The sequence below is a fragment of the Salvelinus fontinalis genome, chromosome 35, assembly GCF_029448725.1.
Source record: "Salvelinus fontinalis isolate EN_2023a chromosome 35, ASM2944872v1, whole genome shotgun sequence".
Classification (NCBI taxonomy): Eukaryota; Metazoa; Chordata; class Actinopteri; order Salmoniformes; family Salmonidae; genus Salvelinus; species Salvelinus fontinalis.
The window spans coordinates 29,533,654-29,550,849 of NC_074699.1; the positions used below are offsets into that span (position 1 = coordinate 29,533,654).

Sequence of the window (17,196 nt, forward strand, 5' to 3'; positions counted from 1 at the left end):
TTCAACTTTATGAAGAGAAATACTAATGGCGTCTTTTTGTAGGCACTAACTCCGCCATGGTTCGTCGTATGTTTTTATGATAAACGCTAAAAAATAAGGCCTGGCTGTAAACACAGGTTTAGGAGATTTTATAAACTATGAAAAAATCTAAGGGGGTATGCACGCCCCACGGATGCCGGATAGCAAGGACCCTCACAGAAAGGCCATCATTGCTATATGTTTTGTTCCGACAGCTGTTTACCCGGGGAATGCTATTTACGCGCACAGGAAGAGATGTCAGGCTTTGTCAGCTGATCAGTCGAAATAAATGTTTGATGCTAGCAGAATGATTGTTGTCAGTTAAAAAAAAAACGTGTATCTGATTTCAGGATATCGCTTCTCTAGTTTCTTAGTAGCTTGTACTCTGGGACTTCAACATATAAATATGATGTCGAGCGTTGCCTTCAAGCTGCTCCCTCTTCTTGTTGGTTTGCTATTGATGTCAACACAGACGACGGATGCTAAAGTAGGCTCTGTTGTTCACATGACTGTTCTTTGCTTTAAATAAATAAAAACTATTTATATTGACATTGTTTAATGCTAGTTGTTGAGTCAGCTAGCTAGTTGCTGTAGTTAGCTAGCTAGCCAAATATGGATCAGGCTAGTAAGCCATTGATTGTCGTCACAAGGAAGGACAAAGTTAGTTAACTAGCAAGCTGGTAACCTGCTCAGTAAAGTTACAGTAAATGTGATTATTCTACTGGCTGTGTAAGATTATTTTAGAAGACAGGTAGCTAGTTATATCACCATTTTATGGCATAACATGTTCTCTGATATCACAGCCTGACCCTTTCCCCATAGAATTCAGAGGATATCCGGTGTAAATGTACCTGCCCACCGTACAGAGACATCGATGGACAGATCTACAAACAAAATGTATCTCTAAAGGATTGGTATGTTGTGTTGTCATGATGTCATTTACAGATGATTACATACTGGTCGTGTTCCACTGCTTAGACGTTGCCAGATCTTACAACACCTGGATAGGTGTTTTACCTATCAGCTAACCATACCATATGTTATAACAATCTGTCAATCGATGACAGTCCATGATGTGGCATGCAACCATTTGGTTGATGCAGGCAGTGGAACATGACCACTGTCTGAGGTGTGGTGAATGTATGGGTTGTCTGATGGATTAGGCTAACTGTAATTTTACACTGTCATATGAATGATCTCAAATCATATTTGGAGAACTGTTACAGACTTCAAACTCACTGTGCTTTCGAAGCGATATTCCGATTTAATTGTATATTTGTTTTCAGTAACTGCCTTCATGTTGTGGAGCCAATGCCAGTTGATGGGAAGGATGTGGAGGCGTACTGTCTGCGTTGTGAATGCAAATATGAGGAGAGGAGTTCTGGAACTATCAAGGTAAGTCTGGGAAATCTACCGACCAGCTAGACGCACATGTGCCGTTGCTATCCTGCCATGTGGTAAAGCAGAGAGGAGATGATTCCTCATACTTTCATGTGAACATTTTTGCTTAAATTCCCAACGGCAGAAGGACAACAGGCAAAGTAGTTTCAAATATAATTTTATTCAATGTTCCTTAAACACAGGGGACTTTACGATTTTGGCGATGGGCACACCATTGCGTGATATCCCAAGTGGGATAGCATCGGCGCATATGCTCTGCTACTAACCAGTCAATTCTGTCTTATTATGGAGCTGAAATGGAGTCAATTTGTTTTTATTTCACCTTTATTTAACCTGGTAGGCTAGTTGAGAACAAGTTCTCAACTAGTTGGTTGGGGTAGCCAGGAGGAAAGCATGGCCAGCCGTAGAGAAATGCTTATTGAAATTTTCGATTATCATGGATTTATCGGTGTTGACCGTATCGCCTAGCCTCAGTGCAGTGGGCAGCTGGGAGGAGGTGCTCTTGTTCTCCATGGACTTTACAGTGTCCCAAAACCTTTTGGAGTTAGAGCTACAGGATGCAAATTTCTGTTTGAAAAAGCTAGTCTTTGCTTTCCTGACTGACTGTGTGTATTGGTTCCTGACTTCCCTGAACAGTTGCATATCGCGGGGACTATTCAATGCTATTGCAGTCCGCCACAGGATGTTTTTTTGCTGGTCGAGGGTAGTCAGGTCTGGAGTGAACCAAGGGCTATATCTGTTCTTAGTTCTAAATTTTTTGAAAGGGGCATGCTTATTTAAGATGGTGAGGAAATTACTTTTAAAGAACGACCAGGCATCCTCGACTGACGGGATGAGGTCAATATCCTTCCAGGATACCTGGGCCAGGTCGATTAGAAAGGCCTGCTCGCAGAAGTGTTTTAGGGAGCGTTTGCAGGCAGCCAAGGCCTAATGAGTTTGACTGCTGATCAACTAATCAAATGGCCACCCGGACTATTTACATTGACCCAACCCTTTGTTTTTACACTGCTGCTACTCACTGTTTATTATCTATGCATAGCCACTTTACAAATGACCTCGACTAACCTGTATCCCGCACATTGACTCGGTACCGGTACCCCCTGTATATAGCTTTGTTATTGTTATGTACATGTTACTTTTTGATTGATTTTATTTTGTAAATATTTTATTAACTCTTTCTTGAACTGCATTGTTGGATAAGGGCTTGTAAGTAAGCATTTCATGGTAAGCTCTACCTGTTGTATTTGGCACATGTGACAAATAACATTTTGATTTGATTTGTGTCCACTGTGTTCCAGGTGACTATCATAATCTACCTTTCCATCCTGGGCCTGCTTTTCCTCTACATGGTGTACCTGACCCTGCTGGAGCCCATGCTGAAGAGGAGGCTCTTTGGACACTCACAGCTCCAGAATGATGATGATGTCGGGGTATGTGTTCATGTTGCCCATCCCAGCTGTAGTGGTGGCCTTTAAGTCAAAGCAGTTGTTGTAGCCATGACATGTTTGTTGTTTGATTGTGGCTCTCGTATTGTGTGACTTGTTGGGGCAATGTATGTGGTGATGTTTTCAGATTTGTCTCATGCTGTAAATTGATTTGATGAATATCTCATAGAGAATTGTGTTTGGAATTGTTTCTGAAAAAGGTCAACTCTAGCTTGTCACAATTTCACTGTAACATCTGTCTCTTGGGTTCAGGACCAGCAGCCTTTCGCCAACGCCCACAACGTATTGTCTCGTTCGACCTCTCGTCCCAACATGTTGAACAAAGTGGAGCACGCTCAGCAGCGCTGGCGGAGGCAGGTCCAGGAACAGAGGAAGTCTGTGTTTGACCGCCATGTGGTGCTCAGCTAAACCCATCCCCAGGAAACAAAAACCCTGGGTGAAGCAAAAAATATTACTGTGACTGTGTGGCCATTTTTATTTATTTTTTTGTCTGATTCTTTCCCGGACTTCTGAGCTTCATCCTTATTGGTGTTTTGTTCCTCAACTGGACCTGTATTTCAGGAAATGTGATCATATAGCTCTATGTATTCAGGAGGTGATCATAAAGGGTCTCTACATCAGTAGGTTGAAGTGAGGTGTTGCATTTGAGACCTTTGACTTAAGATAATGCCAGTGTCTGTATAACTTTGTATACTTTCTGATTTAATAATACTAATAGAAAGTTAGATGTTACAGTTTGTAGCCCCCCGAAAAATGGATAATGCGTGCCATTTTGCACAAACTGATGATAATCTTTGGCTTCTGATAAAGTATAAACGATGTGTGACCGTATGCACTCTTTTACAGTAATGTTGGCAGCTTCTGATAACAGTAAATGCTTGCCATGTCACCAATGAAATTAGGTGAGACATTTGAGGGTAGAGTAAATAAAACAAAAAAATATCATGCCAAAATTAATCACTCAAACTAATGAAAACGTTTACAATAAATGTAACATCTGCTACCTAAACTACAGAAGATGGGAATGAGTTGGAAACAGTAAAAATGTGTAACATCAGTCTCTTGTCAAAAAGCATGTTTTTTAAGAAGTGATGTATAAACTTATTTACAACCTTTTACCCTTAACAACAGTTGATGTACAGATGTATGCATTTCATTGTGTGCTGACTGTGGTGTCAACATTCCTGTATCATGTTCTCCTGTAAGTCTAAGTATAATGTAGCATTTGGGAGACATTTTGACTGTTAACCTATCATCTGATGGTACATTTAATGTAAACATTAGTCCTCTCCTTAGAATATATGTGTGTGTTACTGTAGTCAGAGCTGTCACTGTCTAGAGTAGATGTACACCATCTCTGCACCTTGCCTGTTTTGTTTTCAGCTTCTACTCCTCTCCATTTAGATTCATTTGACATGACTCACATTAATGAGATCCTCCTTTATTCAAACTTTAAATAACTTTAATATCTGTTAGACAGTATTGATAACACCATCTGTCTTTTACACTGATGTAAAACAATGATCATTTGGGATAGCAGGGTGGTTGTCAAGTGGGTAGAAAATGCTACTGTTGGGTGACCTAACGAAAGTGTTAAATCTGATCTGTGATAACTTCAAATTTGAAATACATTTCTGTAATATTCATAATGATTTTGTTTACTGCAGACAATGTCAAATTCATGGACCATCCTCCAGGAGTCGTACTTCAACATAAAGGGTAAAATACATAAGCCTAAATTGATGATCGCATTGATAAGCACACAAAAACATATTGCACTAATGCCAACATTGATAGGCGCTCAAAACATGCGCACAAAATGGTAGGTATACTATACCTTCGGAGTTCTATCAATATTATCATTTTAGTACAAGGCGTTGCTATGCATAGGGCGATAAACAGCAATGCAACAACGGATGAGACGTTTTAATAACCAATGGATTTAAATTATATTAATGCATTAAAAATCCATCATTCATAATATAACCCAGAGGTAACTAAATCTGAACGAAAATAATCGGTCTATTTCGCAAGTTCACCATTGAACAATAGAACACGAAGTAAAATTACAGGATAAGTTTGCAAATAAAATTGATCTCTAATGACAATATGTTGATATACAAGACAATAGTGATAATTTATCCATTTTTTAATGACTTTTGCAGAGCTGCCGTCATCGTTTCCTGTTCTCTCCCTTTTTATTTTTTTTGTATGCATTGCAGTCCGTTATCCAGAAAAAAAGTATGCTACGCTCCGCGCAGAAAATTCAGATTTAAGGATACTCTGCTAGAGAGCTACATTTGCGTTGTCAAAGAATGGATTGTTGAAAAATACTCCAATAAGTTCATAAAGGATAAGGTAAGGAGAATTTTCCTTTTAATTTGTTCAGAAAGTAAACCCATATGTTGTAGTTTTAACTTAATATAATGCATTAACTGTTTCATGAAACGGATTCTTGCATTTTCTGTTTTATGAAACTTGCGTGGACAATAATGCAGAAAATCATAAATAATTGCCACAAAAAGGTTGAGATTTTTTATGAGAGTGAATTGCTGGGTTGATAGAATAACCTTCGAACAACAATAGTTTCCCCAAAATTGTTTTATTCAATACAGTAACCTCAAAAGCAAGTGCTGTACTGTGAACAGAAACTAGGGGGCGCCTTAGGCCTTTTATAGGAACTACCCTAAATACCCAATTTGGCATCTTAACTGAAATAATAATATATGAATCTTTTGTATCATTCTTACCATTTGAATATCAGTCAATATGGGAGGATTTGGGTGAATTTAGTTTTTTTCTTTACAGTATGCTTTTATTGAAGTATTACTTAAAAATTTAGCTTCATGCGTGGGGGAATGCAGGCTTCTAGACAAAAGTAAAAGTATTAGAACTACTCTTTCAATCTGAATTATTGCATGTCCATGCAAAACAATACTCCAAGGTACTTCCCTTTAATAGGACCCATCCTGTGTTTTAAGGGCCAGGCTCTTATCTGTCCCTCTTTGGTTAATGACAGACGGAGAGGGTCTGTCTCCTCAATCCCCTCTTCAGTGTCAGACTGTAGGAATCGTTTCAAGGCTCATAGAGGCTGCATCCCTGCAGGAGAAGCTTCAGTCAGAACCTTCCCAAGGTCTGCCTGACCATGGTCAGACTAACATTATGTCTGCTGTCTGGAAATACCTTTCAATGCCACTGAAATGCAAGATAAGAGAGTGTATAGGTAGGTCCTTGCTGAGCAGTTACTCTCTGCTTGAAATTGATGATGGGCTGTTTGGTATGATTTATTCCTGTCTATAACAGTACAATGATTTCTGATTGTTAGAATATGAATTATTAGACATCTCTTGAGTAAATACTGTGGTTAGGGAGGGGCACAAGGGAGAATAACTACTTCCATGCATGTGTTTATCCTGTAATTCTTAAAGGCCCAATGGAACCGTTTTATATCAATATCAAATAATTTCTGAGTAACAATTAAGTCCCTTACTGTAATAGATTTCCATTAAAATGGGCAAAAATAAATTTTTGCAAAAAAATTATCAAGCTAGAATTTTGCTTGGACTGTCTGGGAGTGGTTTGAGTTGGGAGGGGAAAACTGAAAACTATCAGTTATTGGCAGAGAGGTTTGGAACTCTCTTTGTTATTTGTCTATTTAGCAATTTACCGCCTGGTGATGACACCAGGCAAGCCGAAACCTTCGCCCATGCAAATGCAAACAGGTTGATTAGAAGGTCCTGTGTAGATTGTGTTTTCAACCAAATAACACTGACACTGATCAAATGTTTTCACACTTTTGCAGTATTAGTTTGATCAGCTGTTATACAATATGATACAAAACACAGATTCAACAACATTTTGACTGCACTGGGCCTTTAAGAAAGCATATGGAGCAAGAATTAAGACAATGTGCAGGACATTCCTCTACTTTCAGTATGTGAGGCTGACAGCTATAATACCATTAACACATTGAACTAATCAGGATGAAGGCTAATATGACTGGAGGCTGCCAATTTCCTCCCTGATAACAAATACGTCACATGATCATGTCCTGAAGTGTTTCCCTAATCCCAACAGTGCTGCAAAACATAGGTGGGTGTTTATTAGAAATAAAAAATAAATCCCATGTGTGGTAGTGACTTTAGATCTGTGGAGATGTGTATTATTTGTACATGGGGACAGCAGTGGCAGATCTTTTAAAAGTTTCATGGCAGCCTTTGGTAACAGCGTTCTCCATGGGTCACAGATTCCAAATGGACTCCATATGAAGAGAACAGTCAAAAGGGGTCATAGTGGTGCCTGAGGCTGTAGCACCTATTACAAGTATGCATAATCAAACAATCACACACACCGAATAGCTTACATGCCTCTAGTAGCATTCCTTGTGTTAACAAAAAGTTCAGATTTTTGTCCATTTTGAGAAATTTCTCAGCAACAGAATGAGATTGAATCATATTTTTGCCCAATGATGCTAAGGGATAAAAGAAGATGGATACGATTACATTATGATACTAGATGAACCACTGAAAAGTCTACAGGCCCTGAAGCTTATTTTGATGCAAATTGGTACTGTAGGGGGAGAGGAAGTATTTATAGGGTGAGTCTTGTTGCCTCTGTAGCCTTAGGGCAGTAGTATTGGATAGACATCAACATGAGAGGACTCGACTGCTGGAGTTTAAAGGGTGCCTCATGACCTGTCTTGAAATTGAATATGTTGTTCCTAAAAAAACATCTTTATGTTAATACAGAAGCAGTTTAGACTTGCGATTCAATCAGACCTTATGCTGTTTGGCTGCTTGGAGGCTTTCATATGCGACTGGCCCATCCTCATTTCCATAACTCCCTTGACCCACTGGCCCGTGGCTATTTAAAATCTCCAGATGCCGGAGGAGAGGCTCTCACAGGAATATTTTGTTGTAAGGGTGTGGTGAAAGCTCAACAGTGTACTGGAGAGGGTTACTGTCAAATTTCTGAGGCTTTTGTGGATTCACTGAACATGACCGATGGATCCTACGCAAGGTACATTGGACCTGTAACGAGTCCAAAAAACACTGGCCTGGTCGTATGTTTTTTCCCTTTGCCTGAATGGCTTTAGCAGGGGGTAAAAGGTGGAGAGTTGTAGACCTCAGGGAGATGATTTTAAAACAGATTTATGCCATCAAAACTGTGGACAAATTCCTGAGACCGAGCATTGAAAAAGGTTGTATTCTCTTGTGCAACTAGCCCTATACAAACAATAACAGTCTCTCTGTCATGGTTGTGGAGGTGATTTCTTTATGAATGTTTAAGTAGTGCTTATTTAGGTTTGTACTGTATTTAATTTTCTAATGTTACACTCACAGAGAAGCAGCGTAATGTATTGCTTACATTGCACAGAAGAAACCCTGAAGACAAGACTTCTCGACACCACAGTGGATTCCAGGAAGTTGTTCTTTGTTGTGCATCCATGCTACTGGAGCCTGCCTTTCCCAGTATGAAACAGCACTAGTACCTCTGCAAATCTGAAGCACAAAGCTGTCAGAGTCCACTCAGTACTCTTTATACTTTATGAGCTTTGACATGTCCGAGAGACAACTGCACTGAACAAAAATATAAACACAACATGTAACTTGTTGGTCCCATGTTTCATGAGCTGAAATAAAAGATCCCAGAAATGTTCCATACACACAAAAAGCTTATTTCTCTCCAATTTTGTGCACAAATTTGTCAAATCCCTGTTAGTGAGCCTTTCTCCTTTTGCCAAGATAATCCATCCACCTGACAGGTTTGGCATATCAAGAAGCTGATTAAACAGCATGATCATTACACAAGTGCACCTTGTGCTGGGGCCAATGAAAGGCCACTGAAAAATGTGCAGTTTTGTCACACAACACAATGCTACAGATGTCTCAAGTTTTGAGGGAGAGGGAAATTGGCATGCTGACTGCAGGAATGTCCACAAGAGCTGTTGCCAAATAATTGAATGTTCATTTCTTTATCATAAGCCACCTTCAACGTTGTTTAAGAGAATTTGGCATTACGTCTAACTGGCCTCACAACCGCAGACCACGTGTATGGCGTCGTGTGGGTGAGCGGTTTGCTGATGTCAACGTTGTGAACAGTGCCCCATGGTGGCGGTGGGGTTATGGTATGGGCAGGCATAAGCTACGGACAACAAACACAATTGCATTTTATCGATGGCAATTTGAATGCACAGAGATACCGTGACGAGATCCCGAGGCCCATTTTTTTTTAAAGGTATCTGTGACCAACAGATGCATATCTGTATTCACAGTCATGTGAAATCCATAGATTAGGGCCTAATGAAGGTATTTCAATTGACTGATTTCCTTATATGAACTGTAACTCAGTAAAATCGTTGAAATTGTTGCATGTTGCGTTTATATTTTTGTTCAGTATAGTTAGATCTTAGAGTACAACGACATACTGACAAAGCTGTGGACTTTCTGGAGACATGTTATGGGACATGAGTCGGATGTCTGCATCTTACGACTTCCTCCGTTCCTCAGTCAGTAGAATGAAAGGATGCTCCGGGGGCGGGGGGGGCGACGACGACGACGACTGTATGAAATAGTGCACAGTTTGAGTAAAATATATGATACATACTGTAGGTGGAGACTTGGTAGAACTGTGGTGTGGATTCTATTCATGACAGGTAGATAGACCTGCACATTTTGAATCAACGTTGTTTCCACATCATTTCAACAAAATTTGGATTTGAAAAAAGTTATCCGTGTAAGGGAATTTCATCTATTTTTCACCCAACTTTGAACCTAAATCCAATGACATGGTGACATTTTTTGTTGATTTCACACTGAATTCACATTAGTTGACAACTCAACCAAATGGAAATCAAAACTAGATATTGAACTGATGTCTGTGCCCAATGGAATGGCTTTAGATTTGATCTCTCCCCCATCTATGTTTCTACTGCTGATGCTCTTAGGGATTGATTAGAGAATTGATTTATGGGTAAGCTGTAAACTGACATTTGTTTGTGATGATTCGGCATTACATTATAGAGTAGATATGAAAGACAGGCTTTATAATTACCCTTTTCAATCTTCTGCATCCTTTCCTGTGAAAGGGGACATTGATTCTTGATTGTCGACTTTGTGCCAGTTGTTTTGGATAGAAATGCTCAGTTCTTTTTCAAATTCTGCTGTGGCCCAATAGCTGTTCCCTTAACCAGAGTAAGGTTGAGTGGACTCTTGTGTTAACTCATGCATGTTTCCAATACTTTGAATTCATGTGGCTTGTTTGTGTTTTTTCATGTTTTTCTTAAAGTACATCGAAAATGTTCCAGAAATCAGTAGCGTAAAGGTAGGGCACATATTGTTTACGGACCATATTTTGATTTGATGACAAAGAACGAAAATCTCTGAACAATTATAACAATGATTGTTAAAAAAGGCTGTTTTGCTTGAACCTACACTTAAGAAAGTGAAAAACAGACACAACTTTGAGTATGGTGATCTTCCTAGCAGGCATCCTCCCCCTTGGGTATTGTTTAGTCTGGACTCAGACTGCAGTGTTGTTTAATGTTGGGAGAGCAGAGCATGAGGTTTAAGAGCCCTCTTATATAAAACTAACCAGAGAGCGACAGGATCCACACTGCAGTCCAACAACAAGGATTCACATCTGCTAATATGCACATGGATTCTGGCAACTGTTTTGGATATCTGAATTATTACTTTGGGATATGTCTCCAACCAGTATAATGTCCTAGTATAATTACATAAAATGTCAAAAAAACATTTAATGGATCTTGTTAATAGTTTTGTAAAATAAGTATTTTGTTAACTTGTTTCTCATTAAGTATTATGTTAATTGATAACAGTCTTTACTCCTAATTTTAAAGATATGTATGACTGTTGGAACTAATCATGGCATCTGTCTTCCAAATCATTAGCTGTGTGTTCGTCATTCAGTTTGACCTGAAATTATGTCTTTGACAAACCCTTCCCTCGTTAGCCTCATCATCAAGCCCTTGAGGCTGTTCATAATTACACGATTTCACTAATTGACACAGGCCTTTAAAGGTTCAACCTTGACTTTATCTTCTGAGATGTGTTTTGACATCTTATCTCCTGGACGAATAGCGGATTCATTCTCCATCTCTGAGTATCCTTCTGCAGTTGAAACGTGTGTAGGCCTATTGATTGTGTTCTTGTTACATTGTGATTTTGCTAGTTTGTGTTATAAATAGTTGGATACACCAAAACCATACAATTACACAGAAATCTTCTCTAAATATTTCCCTGAGAGAATATCCACGCTGAGTTGAGTAGTTATTCATTCCAGAACTAAACATAAGGTTCTCTCGTAGCTGTTGTTGATGAATAAATCTCTCTCTCCAAACGTGGGAATATACTGTACTGGCTCATCATGCTGTCCACTTGATATGTTGTAATAGTCACTTGTTGACTTTAGTTTCCAACTCCAAGACTTTCTTACCCCTCTGGCATGTGTGTATTTGAGAGCACTCTCGTGTTGTCTTGTGCACTCTCTTTATATGCTGTTAGAAGGCTAGGAAGAGTGTCAAAAAGATCCAAATGGAATGTGGACAACATGATAATGATGTCCTGAGGATAATTCCAGAGCCTATCTGTCTCTCTTGGTCATTCCAATGAAATATACTGTTTAATAGACAAAGAACTGCTGCAAGCTTGTGTGTGGGATAGAGAGAATGGAAAGGGGCCAGATCCATTGAAGTGGGGGGCAAACACCCCATCTCCATGGAAACTAGTCCAGCCCTCGCCTCTCCAGAGGTCTCAAGTAGGGAGGGATTTGGTTGGAAAGACATGACTCTCAGTTCAGTGGGAAAGCTGCAGCTATCCGGCAAAACGAAACGTTTTATTTTTTTGCTACAATTTATCTAACGGGATTGATATTTGCTGGCATTTTTGGGGGGGGAAATGGCTGTGGAAATGAGGCGCTACTCTGAGGTAAAGCCGGTCGCCATTTGAAGTTTTTACATTATTGGGGATAGTTTATAATGGGTTAACGAGGATATAGCTAGTTGCAACAAAAGTATCCGAATGCCGTTCAGACAGATTTGCGCTTCCCGAACTCTATCTCGTGGTTATATGCGATTGTATCAATTGGCAAACCTAAAGTATAGCCTACAATAAATATTTTGCCGAATGGATTAAAACGTTATTTTTTTTTATACCGTATTTGGTAACAGTTTGGGGGATGTAACGCTATCCTTGTTCTGAGCTCTTTCAAGTAGATAATGTGAATGTCAAAACATTTCAATTAAATTGGACTGAGTGAGTTGAGGCTAAATACATTTTGCCGAACTAAAGTTTACATTGTGGAGCACGAGATAATTTATTCAATTCAAAAGAGGGTGAACTGTAAACTCCCTTGGGCCTCCTTGGGTTCTTGAGAGCTACGGATAATTTAGCTACAAACGTTCTGAGATTGTATCTGACTCAGATTTACAAATGCTGTTGAGTGAGAATAGCCACAATCATAGCCTAGTTTTTCCTCTAATGTGGATTATATTTTTTCTCTCTGAGGGGCATCTCTCTGTTAGATGAAGTTTTTCCCCAGCTGCAGCTGCAAGCTATTTTCTTTAAATTTTCTCGAACTATTTTCTTTAACTTTTCCCGAACAGACTGTCTATTGTGCTTATCTAACAATGACCTTTCCTTCTCACTGGACTGGATTGTCAGCAGCAAGATTGGGAGGCCCCTCTGTTCTCTGGCCAGGGCTTGCATAACAGGGGCGAGGGTGGGATGTCACCAGATGCTTTTTAGGCTGGCATTATCAGACAATGTGTATGATATCATACACACACCCAGTTATTGAGTAAGACTGGTAGGCTATATGTATGCTGCTATGCCCAGTGTCCACACATCACACATAATAGAAACCCAATGTCTAGTGGAGCCACACAGCTTTAGGGTGCCTTTTCACAATTGTATTTACTGGCATCTAAATGGCATACTGGGCATACTATTAGCCTATAAGTCATATAATGATCACTATCCTGTTGAAGCTGTTGTAATTCAATGTCATCTTGCCAACCTTGATGATGTGTTGTAGATCTGTGTTGTTCCCTCAGTGGTTTAAGATTCATGGGGAAAACATGTGATAGACTGTGAACAGGATCTGAGTGGAATATGGCCCACAGAGAATGACTGTATTGGATGTCACAGTTAAACCATAATTTGACTGGGTCTAGGCTATACATGCAGCAGTGGATAATCCAGCCACAAGTCTGCCCCACAAGTGTCAGAAGGTATGTCAGTTCTTTTTTCATAGCCTTGTTAAAGGTTAATGGTGCATCACTTTTATGCAGTGCCTTCAATGTGCCGCATCTTCCTCCCAGTCCTCCCTTTTCTACTCCATTTCATCTCAGCCATTTGCATTTTAGGTCCATAGCAGGAATAAAGATGGCAAGACATAGGGCCATCTATTGTTTTGGAATGGAAGCATGGTAGTTCAACCAGTGTATGGATCCTAGGTAGTCATGTAAGCTAAGCTTAGCTCGTAACTTACAGTGAAAGAGCCTTTTCTTGCAAGCTCTTTTCCAACAATGCAGTAATTAATATCAGTAGTACTATAAAAAATGGCTAGTATTGACACTGATTCACAGGTATTCTGTGTTATCCTTTCTGCTCACCACCCAGCCTTTGTAACTAAGATCATGTACGGTAGGCCGTCACTTCCTGTTACTTCTTGTTTTTGTTTTGAATGACAGAGACCTTTGATTTACTTTTGTGTGTAGTGCAATCTACTCCCTCTGTTTAAGCAGATGGGGAATGCTATCCTTTTCAAATATCACCGATCCCATTCTCTTTTTGGAGTTTGGCATTACAAATACTGAGTGTTTGCACAACCTTTCATAAACATTCTTAAACCTGTCCAAGGCATATTCAAAATGGTTTGGGCATGGCATTATTTCAGGCTCACTTGCCATGTAAAGGCTATTGGTAAGTTAAACTGCCTGTGACCAGAAGTAAGTGCTGGGAGGCTTGACATGTAGTCACTATTTCACCCTGGATTACATTACATACCATTTGCTTTACTATACATTATATCTTCATGTTTTGATCATGCAAAGGTGCCTTAAAATGAATGATATTCAGATGTATTTCCTCTGATTCTCCTTTGATAGCTCGTCTTAAACATTTCTGCAATCCATCTATCCTATCTTTTACATAGGATATACACTCAGTGGCAAGTTTATTAGGTATCTAGTACTGGGTCGGACCCCCTTTGCCTCCAGAACAGCCTGAATTCTTCAGGGCATGGAAATGTTGCTCAATTGGTATCAAGGGACCTAACGTGTGCCAGGAAAACATTCCCCATACCATTACACCACCACCACCTGCCTGTACTGTTGAGACCAGGCAGGATGGGGCCATGGACTCATGCTGCCTATGCCAAATCCTGACTCTGCCATCAGCATGACACAACAGGAATCGGGATTCGTCAGACATGGCAATGTTTTTCCACTCATTAATTGTCCAGCGTTGGTGATCGCGCGCCCACTGGAGCAGCTTCTTCTTGTTTTTAGCTGATAGGAGTGTAACCCGGTGTGGTCGTCTGCTGCAATAGCCCATCCATGACAAGGACTGACGAGTTGTTCATTCCGAGATGCCCTTCTGCACACCACTGTTGTACTGCGCCGTTATTTACCTGTTTGTAGTGTGCCTGTTAGCATACACGATTCTTGCCATTCCCATTCGACCTCTCATCAGCAAGTTGTTATCGCCCACAGGATTGCCGCTGACTGGATGTTTTTGGTTGGTCTCAAAATTCTCGGTAAACCCTAGACACTGTAGTGTGTGAAAAGCCCAGGAGGCTTGCCATTTCTGAGATACTGGAGCCGACGCACCTGGCACCAACGATCATACCACGCACAAAGTTGCTTAGGTCATTCATTTTGCCCATTCTAACGCTCAATCGATCAGTAACTGAATGCCTCAATGCCTGTCTGCCTGCTTTATATAGCAAGCCATGGCCAAATGACTCACTGTCAGTAGGAGTGAACTATTTTTGTGAATGGGGTGGTGTACTTAATAAGCTGTCCTCAGAGTGTAGGCAGTCATAAGGGTTCAGTCAGATCACCTCTCATCCCTCAGATTCATGATCCATAAATTAACCCTCTTCCATATCAGAGCAAGGGAGAAGAGTGAGTCATAAGGCAGTGGAGGCACACAAAATGTCTTGTCCTCCTTTCCTTCTTTCATTGGAAGATAAACTTCTTATGGGAACCCCTCGACAACATTCCGCTGAAAAGGCAGCATGCGAAATTCAAAAATATTTTTTAGAAATGTAACTTTTATACATTCACAAGTGCAATACACCAAATTAAAGCTTAACTTCTTGTTAATCTACCCATCGTGTCTGATTTCAAAAACACTTTACAGCGAAAGCACACCATATGATTATGTTAGGCCAGAGCCTAGTCACAAAAACACACAACCATTTTCCAGCCAAAGAGAGGAGTCACAAAAAGCAGAAAGAGATAAAATTAATCACTAACCTTTGATGATCTTCATCAGATGACGCTCATCGGACTTCATGTTACACAATACATGTATGTTTTGTTCGATAAAGTTCATATTATTTCTTTTATTTTATCCCCTTTTCACCCCAATTTTTCGTGGTATCCAATCGCTAGTAATTACTATCTTGTCTCATCGCTACAACTCCCGTACGGGCTCGGGAGAGACGAAGGTCGAAAGCCATGCGTCCTCCGAAGCACAACACAACCAAGCCGCACTGCTTCTTAACACAGCACGCCTCCAACCCGGAAGCCAGCCGCACCAATGTGTCGGAGGAAACACCGTGCACCCGCCCCCCTCGGTTAGCGCGCACTGCGCCCGGCCCGCCACAGGAGTCGCTGGAGCGCGATGAGACAAGGATATCCCTACCAGCCAAACCCTCCCTAACCCGGACGACGCTAGCCCAATTGTGCGTCGCCCCACGGAACTCCCGGTCGCGGCCGGCTGCGACAGAGCCTGGGCGCGAACCCAGAGACTCTGGTGGCGCAGCTAGCACTGCGACGCAGTGCTCTAGACCACTGCGCCACCCGGGAGGCCCAAAGTTCATATTTATATCCAAAAATCTAAGTTTACATTGGCGCTTTATGGTCAGTAATGTTGTGCCTCGAATTTTCAGAGAGCCACATTAATTTACAGAAATACTCATAATAAACTTTGATAAAAGATACAAGTATTATGCACAGAATTATAGATATACTTCTCCTTAATGCAACCGCTGTGTCAGATTTCAAAAAAGCTTTACGGAAAAAGAAAACCATGCAATAATCTGAGTACGGTGCTCAGACAATGACAAGCAATGCAGATACCCGCCATATTGTGGAGTCAAAAGAAGTCAGAAATAGCGTTATAAATATTCACTTACCTTTGATGATCTTCATCAGAATGCACTCCCAGGAATCCCAGTTCCACAATAAATGTTTTATTTCTTCGATAAAGTCCATCATTTATGTCCAAATACCTCCTTTTGTTAGCGCGTTCAGTTCACAATCCAAACTCACGAGGCGCGGGCATGTCCAGGCGAAAGTTCAGATGAAAAGTTCAAAAAGTTATATTACAGTTCGTAGAAAGATGTCAAACGATGTATATAATCAATCTTTAGGATCTTTTTAACATAAATCTTCAATAATGTTCCAACCGGAGAATTCCTTTCTCTGTGGAATTGCAATGGAACGCAGGTCGCTCTCACGTGTGTGCACACGTGATCAGCTCATGGTACTCTGGCAGGCCTCTGGTTGATTCAGCTCTCATTTGCCCCCACTTCACAGTAGAAGCCTCAAACAAGGTTCTAAAGACTGTTGACATCTAGTGGAAACGTTAGGAAGTGCAATATGACCCCATAGACACTGTATATTCGATAGGCAATGAGTTGAAAAACTACAAACCTCAGACTTCCCACTTCCTGGTTGGATTTTTCTCAGGTTTTCGCCTGCCATATGAGTTCTGTTATACTCACAGACGTCATTCAAACAGGTTTAGAAACTTCAGAGTATTTTTTTTATCCAATACTACTAATAATATGCATATATTAGCTTCTGGGCCAGAGTAGCAGGAAGTTTACTCTGGGCACGCTTTTCATCCGAACGTGAAAATGCTGCCCCCTATCCCAAACCGTTTTTAAAGCCTGTGTGTCAGAAGTCAGCCCAGTGACATATATCCTACATCCCAGGTCCCTGCAGCAGCTCAAATGGACATAAGCCTGTTTTCCACATGCCAGCTCCGACAGCTGTGCATGCTCATATCCAGGTTGTCCAGAACACTTTCCCCCAGCTTTCCAAAAAAGGCATATCTGTCATTAGTATTGCCTT

The 17,196-nt window shown here is 40.5% G+C and overlaps 2 protein-coding genes across 3 annotated transcripts in view; both read left to right on the forward strand.

The window, feature by feature from the left end:
* Positions 1–195: 195 nt before the first annotated feature.
* Positions 196–3,921, forward strand: tmem9b (TMEM9 domain family, member B). Its single transcript, XM_055899929.1, has 5 exons — positions 196–505; positions 841–932; positions 1,305–1,413; positions 2,718–2,849; positions 3,117–3,921. The coding sequence occupies exons 1-5, from the start codon at positions 425–427 to the stop codon at positions 3,270–3,272; spliced, it is 570 nt and encodes a 189-aa protein (XP_055755904.1). The 5' UTR covers positions 196–424; the 3' UTR covers positions 3,273–3,921.
* Positions 3,922–4,617: 696 nt separating this feature from the next.
* LOC129834703 (DENN domain-containing protein 2B-like) overlaps positions 4,618–17,196 on the forward strand; it is an 80,711-nt gene continuing 68,132 nt past the window's right edge. The window contains exon 1 of one of the 2 annotated variants that reach the window (XM_055899928.1): positions 4,618–5,222. The gene's annotated coding sequence lies outside the window, so the exon portion shown is untranslated. Of the gene's footprint in view, positions 5,223–11,640; positions 11,813–17,196 lie in introns of those variants that run through there. The other variant, XM_055899927.1, reaches the window with a different exon arrangement.

Coding starts and splice junctions, on each gene's coding strand:
- tmem9b (XM_055899929.1), top strand. CDS start 425: ATGATGTCGAGCGTTGCCTTCAAGCTGCTCCCTCTTCTTGTTGGTTTG. Junction 506..840: donor CACAGACGACGGATGCTAAA/GTAGGCTCTGTT, acceptor CTTTCCCCATAG/AATTCAGAGGATATCCGGTG. Junction 2,850..3,116: donor AGAATGATGATGATGTCGGG/GTATGTGTTCAT, acceptor TCTTGGGTTCAG/GACCAGCAGCCTTTCGCCAA.